Below are 15,562 nucleotides of genomic sequence, written 5' to 3'. Positions count from 1 at the left end.
GTCCTGTACCAAGTCAGGAAAATGGCCGTTGTTATATCATAGATCGTTTCTGTGTGTGTTACATTTTAATGTAGTGTTTCTGTTTTGTCGTAGTTCTCTTATATTTAATGTGTTTCCCTCAGTTTTAGTTTCTTAGCCGGATTTCATTTTTTTTCTCAATAGATGTATGAATTTCGAACAGCGATATACTACTGTTGCCTTTATTTAGCCAACTGCTTGTCATAAATGTGCATATGTATGTAAGTATTAAAATCCATAGATTTGATTTTTATCCGAACCATGTCTTAATGTCCAAATTTGGTTGCTAAGGGCAGTAAACAAAAATATTATAAAAGTGGCATCGACCCCGAGGACACAGGTTGCAATAAAATTCACCAGATACCAGGCTATTAATTGTATATGCCAGATGCGTGCTTCTTCTATGGGAGACTCATCAAAAAGTACAAAGGCGAAATAAAGTACGAGGTTGAAGCGTATGCAGATGTACGGAGAACCCAAAATTCTAAAAGGTTTTGCCAAATCCAGCTAAGGAATTAAAGTATTTTTCTGAGATATCAAATACTTAGTATTTGGAGGAATTAAAAAATTGTAAAGTTAATTTATAATTGTCATCATACTACGGGGCTAATATATGACAGGCTTCGAATAATTTCATAGCACAAAATATGTTCTTGTGACAATACTGATACAATGATCTTTATATAAATCCACTAAGAATCGAGTTTCTTAATATGTTAACAACTGAATATCACAGCAAAAACCAGCGGTTTTAGTTTGTTACACCGATTTTGTTTTTTGTCCATGGATTTATGAGTTTTGAACAGCGGTATACTACTGTTGCCTTTATAGGTCATGGTTACACAATTATTTGTGTCTACAACGTGGTTACTGTAATCCTTTTTCATTTGCACTACATTTTCCTTTCATAAGCAAATTTTCGTCGGGAGATCAATATCTGATTCATTTAAATTAAATATTCAACTATATCTCCTTTAAAATAAAATCATGGTACATTTTGGATGTAATTGCTAGTTACATATAAAATATTATATTTCTAGTCACGTTGACAAGTCCAATAACCAAACTAATTCATTAGCAAGTTATTTCAAGGATATCAATAATGAAGTTGAAGAAATGTCTAAATTGCTGTCAATTTTGTACTCGAGATAGGAAAGGAAATTTCACTTGCAACATAGTAGATATTTGAAACAGTAAAACTACCTTTTGAGTTTGTTATCCATTATTGTTTTACAGATGACAACAGATATGTTGCAATTCTTCCAACCTCAATTTCATTCTCGTATCCTCAAAATAGGCCCATCTTATAGACTTAAAACCAGGTGTGTTCTTTCATGAGCAAAACTATGGTTGCCACATGTGCTTGGACCACCAGTATTTTGGTAATGTTCATGTTACTTAGTCTTTAGCTTTCTATATTGTGTTTTGTACACTGTTGCTTGCCAATATGTCTCTTCGATTTTTTGTCATGGTGTTGACAGTTAATTTTCTACTTTTGACTTTGAATGTCCCTCAAGTATCTTCTGCTATCTCTCTTAAAGCAATAAGAATAAATATTCTTTATACCACAAGGCTTTGTCGCTCACCTTGATATATGGGATTATGAACAATGACTTATCTCAAACCCTTTTATACTTAATAACTATACAAATAAGATGTGGTATGATTACCAGTGAGAAAAATTTCCACCAGAAAGTAATGATTTAGATGTTAGCAACTGCAGAGCATTGCACAGCCTTCAACAATAAGCAAAATCTATACTGTGTAGTAAGCCAAACAATTTCTATGGTATTGAGATGTGCCAATGCTAAAACAATTGAATACCAAATATCACTGACCTACCAATAGTAGTTTCCTATAAACTGATCTAATCACAAATTAATACATTGTTGATGTTCAATAACGATTGATGCATTCAAAAAGTCAATAAATGAACACATGTAAAATATTTTATTTAAAATCTCTGATCACATTTAAATGTAAACTATATACAAAAGCACATACATATATTATAATAACACTTACAATCAGTTCTGATTATTACAAGAACACCTAACTCGCATCACTTTTTAAGTGTGTTTATGTAATATATGTGTCTATGATAAAACAGTCAAAATGCAAAAATTGTAGCTGCAATGAAATGAAATTTCACTGATTAGAAATAAAACTATGTTCATAATATGAATAGAAAGCAATATGAAACAGAATAAAAATATGTGTGTAGGTAGTAGGGGGACAACAAATAAGCTAATGATTTTACTTCATAGCTATACACTATGTCTCAGAGATATTTCTACATAGCCATACAGTATGTCACAATGACATTTCTACAAGGCCATACACTATGTCACATGACATTTTTACATGGCCTTGACTTTCATCATCTTCATTTTCGGCTGTTTCCTTTTGGCTTCTCTTCTACTATCTCTCTCCTACAAAAAATATTGAAAAGATAGAAAAATATCCTTATGCTTACATCATTCTACAACCATTGCAGTATTTAATGAATGGCTATTATCTATTTTGAATTTATTGAACCATAAAACTAATTTTTGACTCTTCACATTGAATAATCCGCGAAGCGGATTATGTAAAATGTGAAGAGTCAAAAATTAGTTTTATGGTTCAATAAAATCAAAATAAATTATTGCCATTCATTATAAATAAATTTCTATCAAAACTAAAGCTAAAAGAACTTTTTATATTATTTATATTAGCAATAACAACGTACACACATGTTGGCGTATGAATACACAACGGTCAAAGTGGGCGTGTCGCCATCAAAATTGACAACATTGAAAATAAAACGAATAATTTTAACCAATCAGAAGACAGTAAAAACACAAAATTTATTTATTAGAATGTGTAAATGATCAGACAAAGTTTTGGTATTGATAACATTTGTCTTTGAAATTTTACCTTATTTGGCTTTAAAAATTTTTGATTCAAATGTGATTGGTAATGTTTTTGCAGTACAAAATTTAAATGCTGATATCTGTGACGATTTTATTCAAAGTTTTTTCGATAATTGTAAACAAAAAAAATGCTTGTACCAAGTCAGGAAATGACAGTTGGTTTTTACATTCATTCAATTGGTTGACATCTGATTTTGTCAGGTTTTACTGACTTTCTCATTTTTCAATTTATCTTTGAGTTCAGTCTTTGTGTTAATACTTTTTTAAAAGAAACTAGAGGCTCTAAAGAGCCTGTGTCGCTCACCTTGGTCTATGTGCATATTAAACAAAGGACACAAATGGATTCATGACAAAATTGTATTTTGGTGATGGTGATGTGTTTGAAGTTCTTACTTTACTGAACGATTTTGCTTCTTACAATTATATCTATCATGAACTTTGCCCATTAGTAACAGAGAACTATATTTGGTAAAAATTTACATAAATTTACCAAATTAATGAAAATTGTTAAAAATTGACTATAAAGGGCAATAACTCCTTAAGGGGTCAATTGACCATTTAGGTCATGTTGACTTATTTGTAGATCTTACTTTGCTGAACATTATTGCTGTTTACAGTTTATCGCTATCTATAATAGTATTCAAGATAACCAAAAACGGCAAAATTTCTTTAAAAATTACTAATTGGAGGGCAGCAACCCAACAACCAGTTGTCCAATTCATCTGAAAAATTCAGGGCAGATAGATATTGACTTGATTAACAATTTAACTTCTTGTCAGATTTGCTCTAGATGCTTTGGTTTCATAGTTATAAGCAAAAAACTGCATTTTACCCCTATGTTCTATTTTTAGCCGTGGCGGCCATCTTGGTTGAATGGCCAGGTCATCGGACACATTTTTCAAACTAGATACCCCAAAGATGATTGTGGCCTAGTAGTTTCAGTGGAGATTTTGTAAAAGATTACTTAGATTTATGAAAAATGGTTAAAGATTGACTATAAAGGGCAATAACTCCTGAAGGGGTCAACTGACCATTTTGGTCATGCTGACTTATTTGTAGATCTTACTTTGCTGAACATTATTGCTGTTTACAATTTATCTCTATCTATAATAATATTCAAGATAACCAAAAACAGCAAAATTTCCTCAAAATTACCAATTCAGGGGCAGCAACCCAACAACCGATTGACCGATTCATCTGAAAATTTCAGGGCAGATAGTTCTTGACCTGATAAACATTTTTATCCCATGTCAGATTTCCTCAAAATGCTTTGGTTTTTGAGTTATAAGCCAAAAACTGCATTTTACCCCTATGTTCTATTTTTAGCGGTGGCGGCCATCTTGGTTGGTTGACCAGGTCACGCCACACATTTTTTAAACTAGATACCCCAAAGATGATTGTGGCCAAGTTTGGATTAATTTGGCCAAGTAGTTTCAGAGGAGAAGATTTTTGTAAAAGATTACTTTAATTTACGAAAAATGGTTAAAAATTGACTATAAAGGGCAATAACTCCTAAACGGGTCAACTGACCATTTTGGTCATGTTGACTTATTTGTAGATCTTACTTTGCTGAACATTATTGCTGTTTACAATTTATCTCTATCTATAATAATATTCAAGATAATAACCAAAAACAGCAAAATTTCCTAAAAATTACCAATTCAGGGGCAGCAACCCAACAACCGATTGACCGATTCATCTGAAAATTTTAGGGCAGATAGATCTTGACCTGATAAACATTTTTATCCCATGTCAGATTTCCTCAAAATGCTTTGGTTTTTGAGTTATAAGCCAAAAACTGCATTTTACCCCCTTTGTTCTATTTTTAGCCGTGGCGGCCATCTTGGTTGGTTGACCAGGTCACGCCACACATTTTTTAAACTAGATACCCCAAAGATGATTGTGGCCAAGTTTGGATTAATTTGGCCAAGTAGTTTCAGAGGAGAAGATTTTTGTAAAAGATTACTTTAATTTACGAAAAATGGTTAAAAATTGACTATAAAGGGCAATAACTCCTAAAAGGGTCAACTGACCATTTTGGTCATGTTGACTTATTTGTAGATCTTACTTTGCTGAACATTATTGCTGTTTACAATTTATCTCTATCTATAATAATATTCAAGATAATAACCAAAAACAGCAAAATTTCCTCAAAATTACCAATTCAGGGGCAGCAACCCAACAACCGATTGACCGATTCATCTGAAAATTTTAGGGCAGATAGATCTTGACCTGATAAACATTTTTATCCCATGTCAGATTTCCTCAAAATGCTTTGGTTTTTGAGTTATAAGCCAAAAACTGCATTTTACCCCCTTTGTTCTATTTTTAGCCGTGGCGGCCATCTTGGTTGGTTGACCAGGTCACGCCACACATTTTTTAAACTAGATACCCCAAAGATGATTGTGGCCAAGTTTGGATTAATTTGGCCAAGTAGTTTCAGAGGAGAAGATTTTTGTAAAAGATTACTTTTATTAACGAAAAATGGTTAAAAATTGACTATAAAGGGCAATAACTCCTAAAAGGGTCAACTGACCATTTTGGTCATGTTGACTTATTTGTAGATCTTACTTTGCAGAACATTATTGCTGTTTACAGTTTATCTCTAACTATAATAATATTCAAGATAATAACCAAAAACAGCAAAATTTCTTCAAAATTACCAATTCAGGGGCAGCAACCCAACAACCGATTGACCGATTCATCTGAAAATTTCAGGGCAGATAGATCTTGACCTGATAAACATTTTTACCCCATGTCAGATTTGCTCTAAATGCTTTGGTTTTTGAGTTATAAGCCAAAAACTGCATTTTACCCCTATGTTCTATTTTTAGCCGTGGCGGCCATCTTGGTTGGTTGACCGGGTCACGCCACACATTTTTTAAACTAGATACCCCAATGATGATTGTGGCCAAGTTTGGTTTGATTTGGGCCAGTAGTTTCAGAGGAGAAGATTTTTGTAAAAGTTAACGACGACGGACGACGACGACGACGGACGACGACGGACGACGGACGCCAAGTGATGAGAAAAGCTCACTTGGCCCTTCGGGCCAGGTGAGCTAAAAAGGCATTGCCATAAATGTCACTGTCAAACGTATTCACTGGCAACTTTTTTAATTTCCAGTATATTCTTTTAAGCATATCATTAGTGAACACAGTATTTGACATTTTCATTATAGATGCATATTCTTTCTAACATGTTATAAAAATATTAAATAGCCAGTGTTTCAACCATTACACTTTAAGTAAGATTAACCATAAAAAATATTTATTAAATGAATCAAGGAAATGATATTTACTGTTCCAAATAAACATGCTATTCAGGGCTATGTCTTTGCATTATATATAAAGTTATACATTTAAGAGTTACATAAATTCAAAAATATTATAAATCAATAAACTGAATGCATCTAAAGTATTTACATATATTTGACCTTAGTATATGTGTAAACATAATTTTGTAACAATAAACTACTCAGAAAAGTATCAACCGCACTTTCCCAGAAAATATTAAAGTATTAATTTTGATTCATTATAACACCTGGGATATAAATTTTCATGGAAAGTGTTTTCTAAAGGCTTGTATGTAGATTATTGTAGAACCACAAAATCAAATATTCGCAAAAATAAATTGTTTTCTTAATTCATAAAAATAGATACCCATGAAAATAAATTAACATTGAGTATTATCCTTTAATCAGAAACGCTCAGTTCAAAATAGTTCAAAGTCAAACAAGTACAAAGTTGATGAGCATTGAGGATCCAATATAACAAAGACTTGTGCCAAATACGGCTAAGGTAATCTACAAGCGTTTACCTCCAATTTTCTAGCTTTGTCAGGATCTTCTTCAGCCATCAACCTTTCTTTCTCCACTCTTCTTTTCTCTTCACGTCTTTGCTGAGCTTGTTCCTGACGTTGTTGATGAGTTGCTTTTTCAAAAACTTCTTGCATCTTCTGACGTTTCTTGTCTGCTTTCGCCCTAGCCTTAAAATGAGAAAGAATAACTTTGCTATTTCACAGTTCAAAGTTAAAATCCCCTATCACAAATAGATAATGTGTCATAATTTAAGTTTCTTCATAATATAAGTTCTATTTGGAAGAACTATTCTGTAATATCATTTCTACTGGAACAAATATTACTATGCAAATAAAACAATATTTGTTTTTTACAGAATATAGGGTGGAGAATTTGTTCACACCGTTACAGTTACTATGCATTGTTTTTAACAAAATTTGCAGAGGAACTCAGCCAGGTGAACAAATATATTTTGCCATTACCAAAATTGCATTGCCTATACTATGCAATTTACAAAATTTAATTTATCTATCATAAATTTCTTACCTCTTTTCCCAACTGAAGACGGCTGACTTTATCCACACAGTACAGAACCAGTTTAAGAAGTGGTAACATATTCTCCATGTCTGTAGGTTTACATTTTCCTTTACCAGGAACTGCAAATGTATTAAAAAAAAACACCTAAATATATGTCCTTAGATGAATATCTATAAAACTATCTTATACTTACAATAATGAACAAAATAAGATTTGGATTCATAGTAGAATGAAGAAAGTTATATTACTTTCTGATGTCAAATATTGATACATGAATTTGTATTAAAATAATGCCTATTCTGTTTTTGTGTTTGTAATAATTATTTGTATAGTTGTACATTAACAAACAAGCTGAAATGTAAATTTTTTCAGTAGTCTAAAATATTGCTGAAATAGTTCGAAAAATTGACTTACCATTGAAACAGAAAGTCAGTACTGGCTTGACCTCTGGAAGTTTTGACGTTTGGCTATCGCTGAAAAAAGGTTTACAATATAATGATAAAAAAAAAAATACTCCCAATTTCCATTTTTTCACAAATTCAGTATGTAATTTTCTAAATAGATTTAACAAAAAAATCATTATTTTATTACCATTTCTATTAAAATAATTTTTTTGTGATTTAAATGATAGGTTGTAAAACTATGGTTAAGTTGAATAAAATCTTGAGGCTACAATAAAATAACAGACATTTCTAGAAATTCATTTATAGGTCAACATCTACTTTCAATATACGATTTTGTTAACGTTCATAACTTTTAGAGTCAAGAAACATTACATATGCCTAATCCCTATTTTCAGTTAAATCTTTCACTCTAACTTACTCCTGAGCTTTTGGTCCACTGTATTGATCAGAAAAATGCATGAACTCCACCAGACCCTCATATTTATTTAGAACACTTGTCACCTATAATGAAATAGAAACTTTACATAGAACAGCCTGCATATCTCTGTTATATAAAAATATGAATTTTATGCATATTTTCTGTTGTAACTAAAGCACTATTTGCATTGTTAAATTGTTGAACTTTTTTAATTGAGCATTTTTGTCCTCTTCAACCTTGATAAAAGAAAGCTTTTTGGATCATAAAAGACCTAGGAAGTAATTTCCTGCCATTTTTATAAAATTGCATATGAATTCTTATTCTTTTATTTTTATGTTTTTAAGCAATAATCTATATTTTTCTAAAAATTAAAAATACGTTTTCACAATAAAAAATGTTTTGTTACCAGGATGACTCATAATTTAAAATTTTTAAATACTCTTAAAAATATGTCCCTACACATTGAAACTGACTCATTTTTTTTTAAATTCTTCAAGTACATATGTAATCAATAATATTTCTGTACATTACCTTTTTATCGAGAACTGTGACAGTTGCCTCCCCTATCTCACTCAATATTTGATAAGAACTACTGAGATCATATTTCTCTCCATTCTTCTTTTCGGTAAACTGGCTCTAAAACAAAAAGCACAGAATGAATGAGGTTCTGGATAGGGTTTACAGAATATAGAATAGCGGACAAGAAGTACTGAATAAAGGACAAAAAATGAAAGAATAGTTAAAAAACAGACCCTAACAAGAATGTGTCCAAAGTACATGGATGCCCTACTCGCACCATCATTTTCCATGTTCAATGGACCATGAAATTGGGTAAAAATCTAATTTGGCATTAAAATTAGAAAGATCATACCATTGGGAACATGTGTACTTAGTTTCAAGTTGATTGGACTTCAACTTCATCAAAAACAACCTTGACCAAAAACTTTAACCTGAAGCGGGACAGACAAATGAACGAACAGACCAACAGACGGACGGATGAACAGACCAGAAAACATAATGTAGGTATCGTAGGTGGGGCATAAAAAATAAAATATCAATAAAAATGATAAAAAGAAATATAAGAACAAAGACCCTCATGTATTAAATTGTGTTGGCATGATTTTAAAGCAATATCCAATCATAATATGATCTTTAAACTCTCTTTAAAATGTACAGTCCTGTTATTTTTCCAAGTTAGTAATAACATGGCATTATCATGTTATTGACCTTTCTTCTATACAAATACAGGTGCACATAGTATACAAAGTGATATAATTATTGTATATGTTTACTGTCTCCTGATACAATACTTCTGTTGCTAAAGAATTGTCATGTTCAAACTACTGTTTATGCCACAGTTCAATTTAAGGACCTTATCTTTGTTCGTGTTTGAGTCATGTCTATTTCATTCAAAAACAAAACTAACAGTTGGGAAGTAAAATCACTATTTATATAAGCTCAATGTTAAATTGCAGGATTAAAGCAATATTCTAACAGTGGAGGAAGATATTAAATTTATTTTTACTCACTACTAAACAGGAGAAAAGCTCAGCCCCTATACAAATGTTGTACATCTAACTTTTTTTTATTTTATTCAGCATTACAATGATTTAAAGTTGGCAAAGTTTTAAAATTTAAGGACTAGACAGTCTGTTATAAAAAAGACAATAGTTGTTTGGTTTCAACAATTCTTTCAGCAATGCAAATGCTTTTGAGATGCTCAAATATCTACATAATTAAGAGTACATAAAATCTTACAAGATCAACCATATCTTTATGAATCTTGGCACAGGAACGTTTGGTGGCAACAGCAAATACAAACTTATCCATCACCTTGGGATCCATATCTATCTGTACCATCTAATATAAATAATGAGAAATTAAAAGAATGATTAGATAACTCACTCAAATTTACAAAATAATTTGAAACATAATTGCAGTTCTACAATTAAATATATTTCTAATTTGTTTAATCATAAGTTTACTTTAATTAGAGTAGGAGATGACAAACACATACATATATATATTCCACAACTCAACGGAATCAAAGTGTGTCACAATTTTTCTCCATTTGAGACAGTTACATTAAATATTTTATCATTGGAAAATACACTTAACCAACTTATCTCTGTGGATACTTAATTTCCAGTTTGCCCCTTCAAACCAACTTCACAGGACTTGTTTCTGAAGTGTTCTTATTTCTTCAATCATTTTCCATTTACAAGGGAAGATCAAAATTATATATATTTACAATGATTTATCTTCATAAAAAAAAAATCTCGCAAATTGTGAAAATAAATCCCTTGAAAAATTGGTTCATTTGCCGCATCAACAAGTTATCAACCAAATCTGGAATAGTTATTTAACAAATATGTTGCCTGATAATCTATACTGTTACACAGAGAAAATATAGATTTTTTTTACTACAATGGGGTACATATGTCTTTTGGTTATTCATTTTAATAACTTACAATTTGATCCGATACTGGTTTCATGAATCCTGCGATCGTACTAATGAGATCTTGTCTTTTGATAAGTTTTAATTCTACCAACATTCCCTCCACACATGACCGACCACTACACCATAAAGCATAAACATTCTCTGATTCTTTTATAAAAGTGCCTGATTGAGCTTCTTTACTTGTTCCATCATCACCTGAACATTATATAAAAAATGAAAATATCAACAAACAGTACTGATTCTAAATGTATTTACAATTCACAGTACATATTTTACACATTATCATACCATCATGGTATAATTTTTCAATTTTTACATATATGCTTATAGTTTGGCATTGTATAAATTCTACATGCTCTTGTTTCGTTTTTTTCTCTCATGTGTATCAATTTCCATGGATTGAAGAAACATTGCATGGTCTGCACACAAGTCCACAGAACATTTTACATTTCGTTGAACCTTTGAATTTGTGGTTTCCCTTTACCCATGATTAATAATGAATCCACAGTATTAATGCTTTTCTAATTAAAAAAAAAAAAAAAAAAAAAAAAAAAAAAAAAAAACAGGAGAAAAACAATAAGGTCTTTCCTCGCGGAGAGGAAAGACCTTATTGTTTTTCTCCTGTTTTTTTTTTTTTTTTTTTTTTTTTTTTTTTTTTTTTTTCATCCAGCATTTCTTTGACATGGCCTCCCTTCGTTACTGTTGAAGTAATCAAGACCAAATATGGACCATCGGTAGACCTCATCATGAAGTATTACCAGATGAGGCTGTGTAGGATTTCATCATCCCCTTTAGAAGTTATCTCCCTTTTATTGTTTTTTTTTCGACATATCATGACCTTATTTGGACAATAGTTAGATCTCATCATGATGTGTTACCATATGAGGCTGCTAAGGATTTCATCATTCCCTATGAGAGTTATGTCCCCTTGAAACAATTTATTTCTTTTACATTTTTCTCAAAAAGTATTCAAGATAGAATCCATTTGAAAACGGAAATATGTACAAGACCAGATGGCAATGTTAATTAACATATACAATCATTTTGTTGTTAACCCTTATAAGGAGTTATTTCCCTTGAAAAAATATACACAATTTTTGAAAAATTGTATCTCGAGAACCGGAAGTCGTAAAGACTTGTGACCTACACCAATAATCTTAAGTTCATGTGACCTTTAATTTGCACCCAAGGTCAAAGGTCAGCGAGTGCAAATAAAAATTACGCTGCAATTTCGAGCTTTCATATTAAGAAAACGATAAGAGTTTTCTGCATACTTACAGCGTATAAAATGTTCCTCTCGACCAGCTCTACATTTTATACACTGAGCTCAAAAGAGTCCGACTCTTTGTTCAAAAGTTACGACGGGATGATTCTTAAAAGTATAGTATTTTGTGTATATCTTTTTAAAGGTAACAGATATCAACCTACTATAAACTGCAAAGATGATCAGTAGTTCAAGACCTTCAATTTGAGGTCAATGTCAGGTCATGATGAAATTTCACCTTGACATTCACATTATACTATGACCTTGACCTTGTGATATTTGAAAGGTCAAGTGGTCCTGAGTTGAATGGTGATAGTCCCATGTCTCTACGACTTCCGGTTCTCAAGTTTTGTATTGCATCATATATTTGATGATTAATTGTGACCTTGGTGAACTTTGAAATTGTCCCAATTCTTTTTATATAATGTTGTCCTTCAACTGTAGATCATTTATCATTTAACAGATGTGAGATATCTATTGTTGTTTGAGAGATAATGCAGTTTGAAGTTTTGCAAGCGGAGGCATGTATTTCTGAATCATCAAGAGCTTACCACTTAAAATGTTTTAGAAATTGAAGAGGTTGACATAGTTATATGTTTGACCAAATACCAAAAACATTCCATGGAAAAAAACGCCAAAAAATCAATTTGAAATTTTCAAGTTTTGCATTGACTTTGTAAGTTTCATAACTTCTATTTATATAGTTGATATTGTATCATTATTTGCACTTTGTCAAATGGGGTCATCTGATATATCAAATTGAAGGTGTTAACAAACTCTACTTAAAAATGAAAATTTTAAACCCCCTTTTCATCCCAAGGGGGACGGGTGGGGTCATTTAGTGCAAACATTCAAATTTCTCAGATGGTAAGGTTGTCGCATATCAAATGAAAGAACATAAAGCATACATTTCAAATTTCAAATTGATGTCTCCCAAAAATGGGTTGGATGGGGTCATTGAGTGCAAAAAATAAATGTTCTTTTAAGGTAGGGTTGTTGTATATCAAATGAAAGGTCATGATGTGTACATTTGAAATATCAAATTCCCGACCTCCAAAAATTAGTTGGATAGGGTTATTAAGTGCAAAAATCAAACTTTCTAGAACATGGTGTTGTCGCATATCAAATGAAAGCTCATCTACTCTGTTCCATATATCATAATTCCGATCTCAAAAATGTAGGCGGATGAGGTCATTAATTGTAAAAAGCGAAAAGTTTCAGAAGGTATGCTTGTCGTATATCAAACGAAAGGTCGTACAAAGTACAATACGAAAACATCACTTTTACAGGAAAGACCTTTCAATTGTTTTACAAACAATTGAGATACTAGTTCTTTTTAAGGTCTTTCCCCTACGTGAGGAAAGACCTTATTGTTTTTCTAATGTTTTTTTTTAAGGTCTTTCCCCTACATGGGAAAGACCTTATTGTTTTTCTAATGTTTTTTTTTCTTTTTCTTTTTTTTCTTCCAACATTTTTTTGACATGCCCGCTTATGATGTCTGTTGAAGTTATTAAGACCAAATATGGACCATCACTAGACCTCACCAAGATGTATTACCAAATGACTCTGTTAAGGATTTCATCATCCCCTTTAGGAGTTATCTCCCTTTTATTGATTTTTTTCAACATGGCCCCCCTTCGTTGGTTTTAAAGATATCATGACCTTAATTGGACACAATGTAGATCTCATCATGATGTATTACCATGTGAGGCTGAATAGGATTTCATCGTCCCCTATGAGAGTTATATCCCCTTGAAAAAATTTCTTTCCTTTGCATTTTTCTCAAAAAGTATAAAAGATAGAATCGATTTGAAAACGGCAACATGTACAAGAACAGATGGCAATATTAATGAAGATGTACAATCATTTTGTTATTAACCCTTATAAGGAGTTATTCCCCTTGAAAAATTGAACATTATTTTAGAACAATTGTATTTCGAGAACCAGAAGTCGTAGAGACTTGGGACCTTCACCAATAATCTTTAATTCATGTGACCTTTAATATGCAGTCAAGGTCAAAGGTCACTGAGTGCAAAAAAAAATTACGCTGCAATTTCAAGCTAACATATTAGGAAAACGATAAGACTTTGCTGCATACATACAGCGTATAAAATGTTCCTCTCGACGAGCTCTACATTTTATATGATAAGCCCAAAAATGTCAGACCGTCTGTTCAAAAGTTACAACAGGATGATTCTTAAAAGTATAGTATTTTGTGTATATCTTTTTAAAGGTAACAGATATCAACCTACTATAAACAACAAAGATGATCAGTAATTCAAGACCTTCAATTTGAGGTCAATGTCAGGTCATGATGATATTTCACCTTGACCTTCACATTATACTATGACCTTGACCTTGTGACAAAATGTAGAACTCATCATGATGTATTACCATGTGAGTCTGAATAGGATTCCATCGTCCCCTGTGAGAGTTATATCCCCTTGAAACAATTTCTTTCCTTTGCATTTTTCTCAAAAAGTATAAGAGATAGAATCGATTTGAAAACGGCAACATGTACAAGAACAGATGGCAATGTTAATAAACATATACAGTCATTTTGTTATTAGCCCTTATAAGGAGTTATTCCCCTTAAAAAATTGTGAACAATTTTAGAAAAATTGTATTTCCAGAACCGGAAGTCGTAGAGACTTTAGACCTTCACCAATAATCTGTAATTCATGTGACCTTTAATATGCACCCAAGGTCAAAGGTCACCGAGTGCAAAATAAAATTAAGCTGAAATTTCAAGCTTACATATTAGGAAAACGATAAGACTTTGCTGCATACATACAGCGTATAAAATGGTCTTCTGGACGAGTTCTACATTTTATATGATAAGTCCAAAAATGTCCGACTGTCTGTTCAAAAGTTACAACGGGATGATTCTTAAAAGCATAGTATTTTGTGTATATCTTTTTAAAGGCAACAGATATCAACCTACTATAAACTGCAAAGATGATCAGTAATTCAAGACCTTCCATTTGAGGTCAATGTCAGATCATGATGAAATTTCACCTTGACCTTCACAGTATACTATGACCTTGACCTTGTGATATTTGTAATATCAAGTGGTCCTGAGTTGAATGCTGCTAGTCCCATGTCTCTACGACTTCCGGTTCTTAAGTTTGATATTGCATCATATATTTGATGATTAATTGTGACCTTGGTGAACTTTGAAATTGTCCCAATTCTTTTTCTATAATGTTGTCCTTCAACTGTAGATCATTTATCATTTAACAGATTTGAGATATCTATTGTCGTTTTAAAGATAATGCAGTTTGAAGTTTTGCGAGCGGAGGCATGTATTTCTTAATCAACAAGAGCTTACCACTTAAAATGTTTTAGAAATTGAAGAGGTTAACATAGTTATATGTTTGACCAAATACCATAAACATTCCATGGAAAAAAACACCAAAAATTCAATTTGAAATTTTCAAGTTTTGCATTGACTTTGTAAGTTTCATAACTTCTATTTATATAGTTGATATTGCATCATTATTTGCACTTTGTCAAATGGGGTCAACTAATATATCAAATTGAAGGTCTTGATAAACTTTACTTAAAAATGAAAATTGTAAACCCCCTTTCCATCCCAGGGGGACGGGTGGGGTCATTTAGTGCAAACATTCAAATTTCTCAGATGGTAAGGTTGTCGCATATCAAATGAAAGATCATAAAGCGTACATTTCAAATTTCAAATTGACGCCTCCCAAAAATGTGTTGGATGGGGTTATTGAGTGCAAAA

General features: G+C 31.8%; 1 protein-coding gene across 2 annotated transcripts in view; it reads right to left on the bottom strand.

Moving 5' to 3' along the window:
- Positions 1 to 1,953: 1,953 nt before the first annotated feature.
- Positions 1,954 to 15,562, bottom strand: part of LOC139511698 (PAT complex subunit CCDC47-like) — a 29,928-nt gene continuing 16,319 nt past the window's right edge. The window contains exons 6-13 of one of the 2 annotated variants that reach the window (XM_071298728.1): positions 10,561 to 10,745; positions 9,848 to 9,949; positions 8,621 to 8,725; positions 8,090 to 8,172; positions 7,682 to 7,740; positions 7,277 to 7,386; positions 6,725 to 6,918; positions 1,954 to 2,576 (exon numbers count right to left, since the gene is read on the bottom strand). In XM_071298728.1, coding sequence (XP_071154829.1) covers positions 6,727 to 6,918; positions 7,277 to 7,386; positions 7,682 to 7,740; positions 8,090 to 8,172; positions 8,621 to 8,725; positions 9,848 to 9,949; positions 10,561 to 10,745 — 836 coding nt within the window. In that variant the 3' untranslated portion in view covers positions 1,954 to 2,576; positions 6,725 to 6,726. The remainder of the gene's footprint in view (positions 2,577 to 6,724; positions 6,919 to 7,276; positions 7,387 to 7,681; positions 7,741 to 8,089; positions 8,173 to 8,620; positions 8,726 to 9,847; positions 9,950 to 10,560; positions 10,746 to 15,562) is intronic. The other variant, XM_071298727.1, reaches the window with a different exon arrangement.

The sequence above is a fragment of the Mytilus edulis genome, chromosome 2 (assembly GCF_963676685.1).
Source record: "Mytilus edulis chromosome 2, xbMytEdul2.2, whole genome shotgun sequence".
In the NCBI taxonomy this organism is placed as follows: Eukaryota; Metazoa; Mollusca; class Bivalvia; order Mytilida; family Mytilidae; genus Mytilus; species Mytilus edulis.
This window is presented reverse-complemented; position numbering and strand designations above follow the sequence as displayed.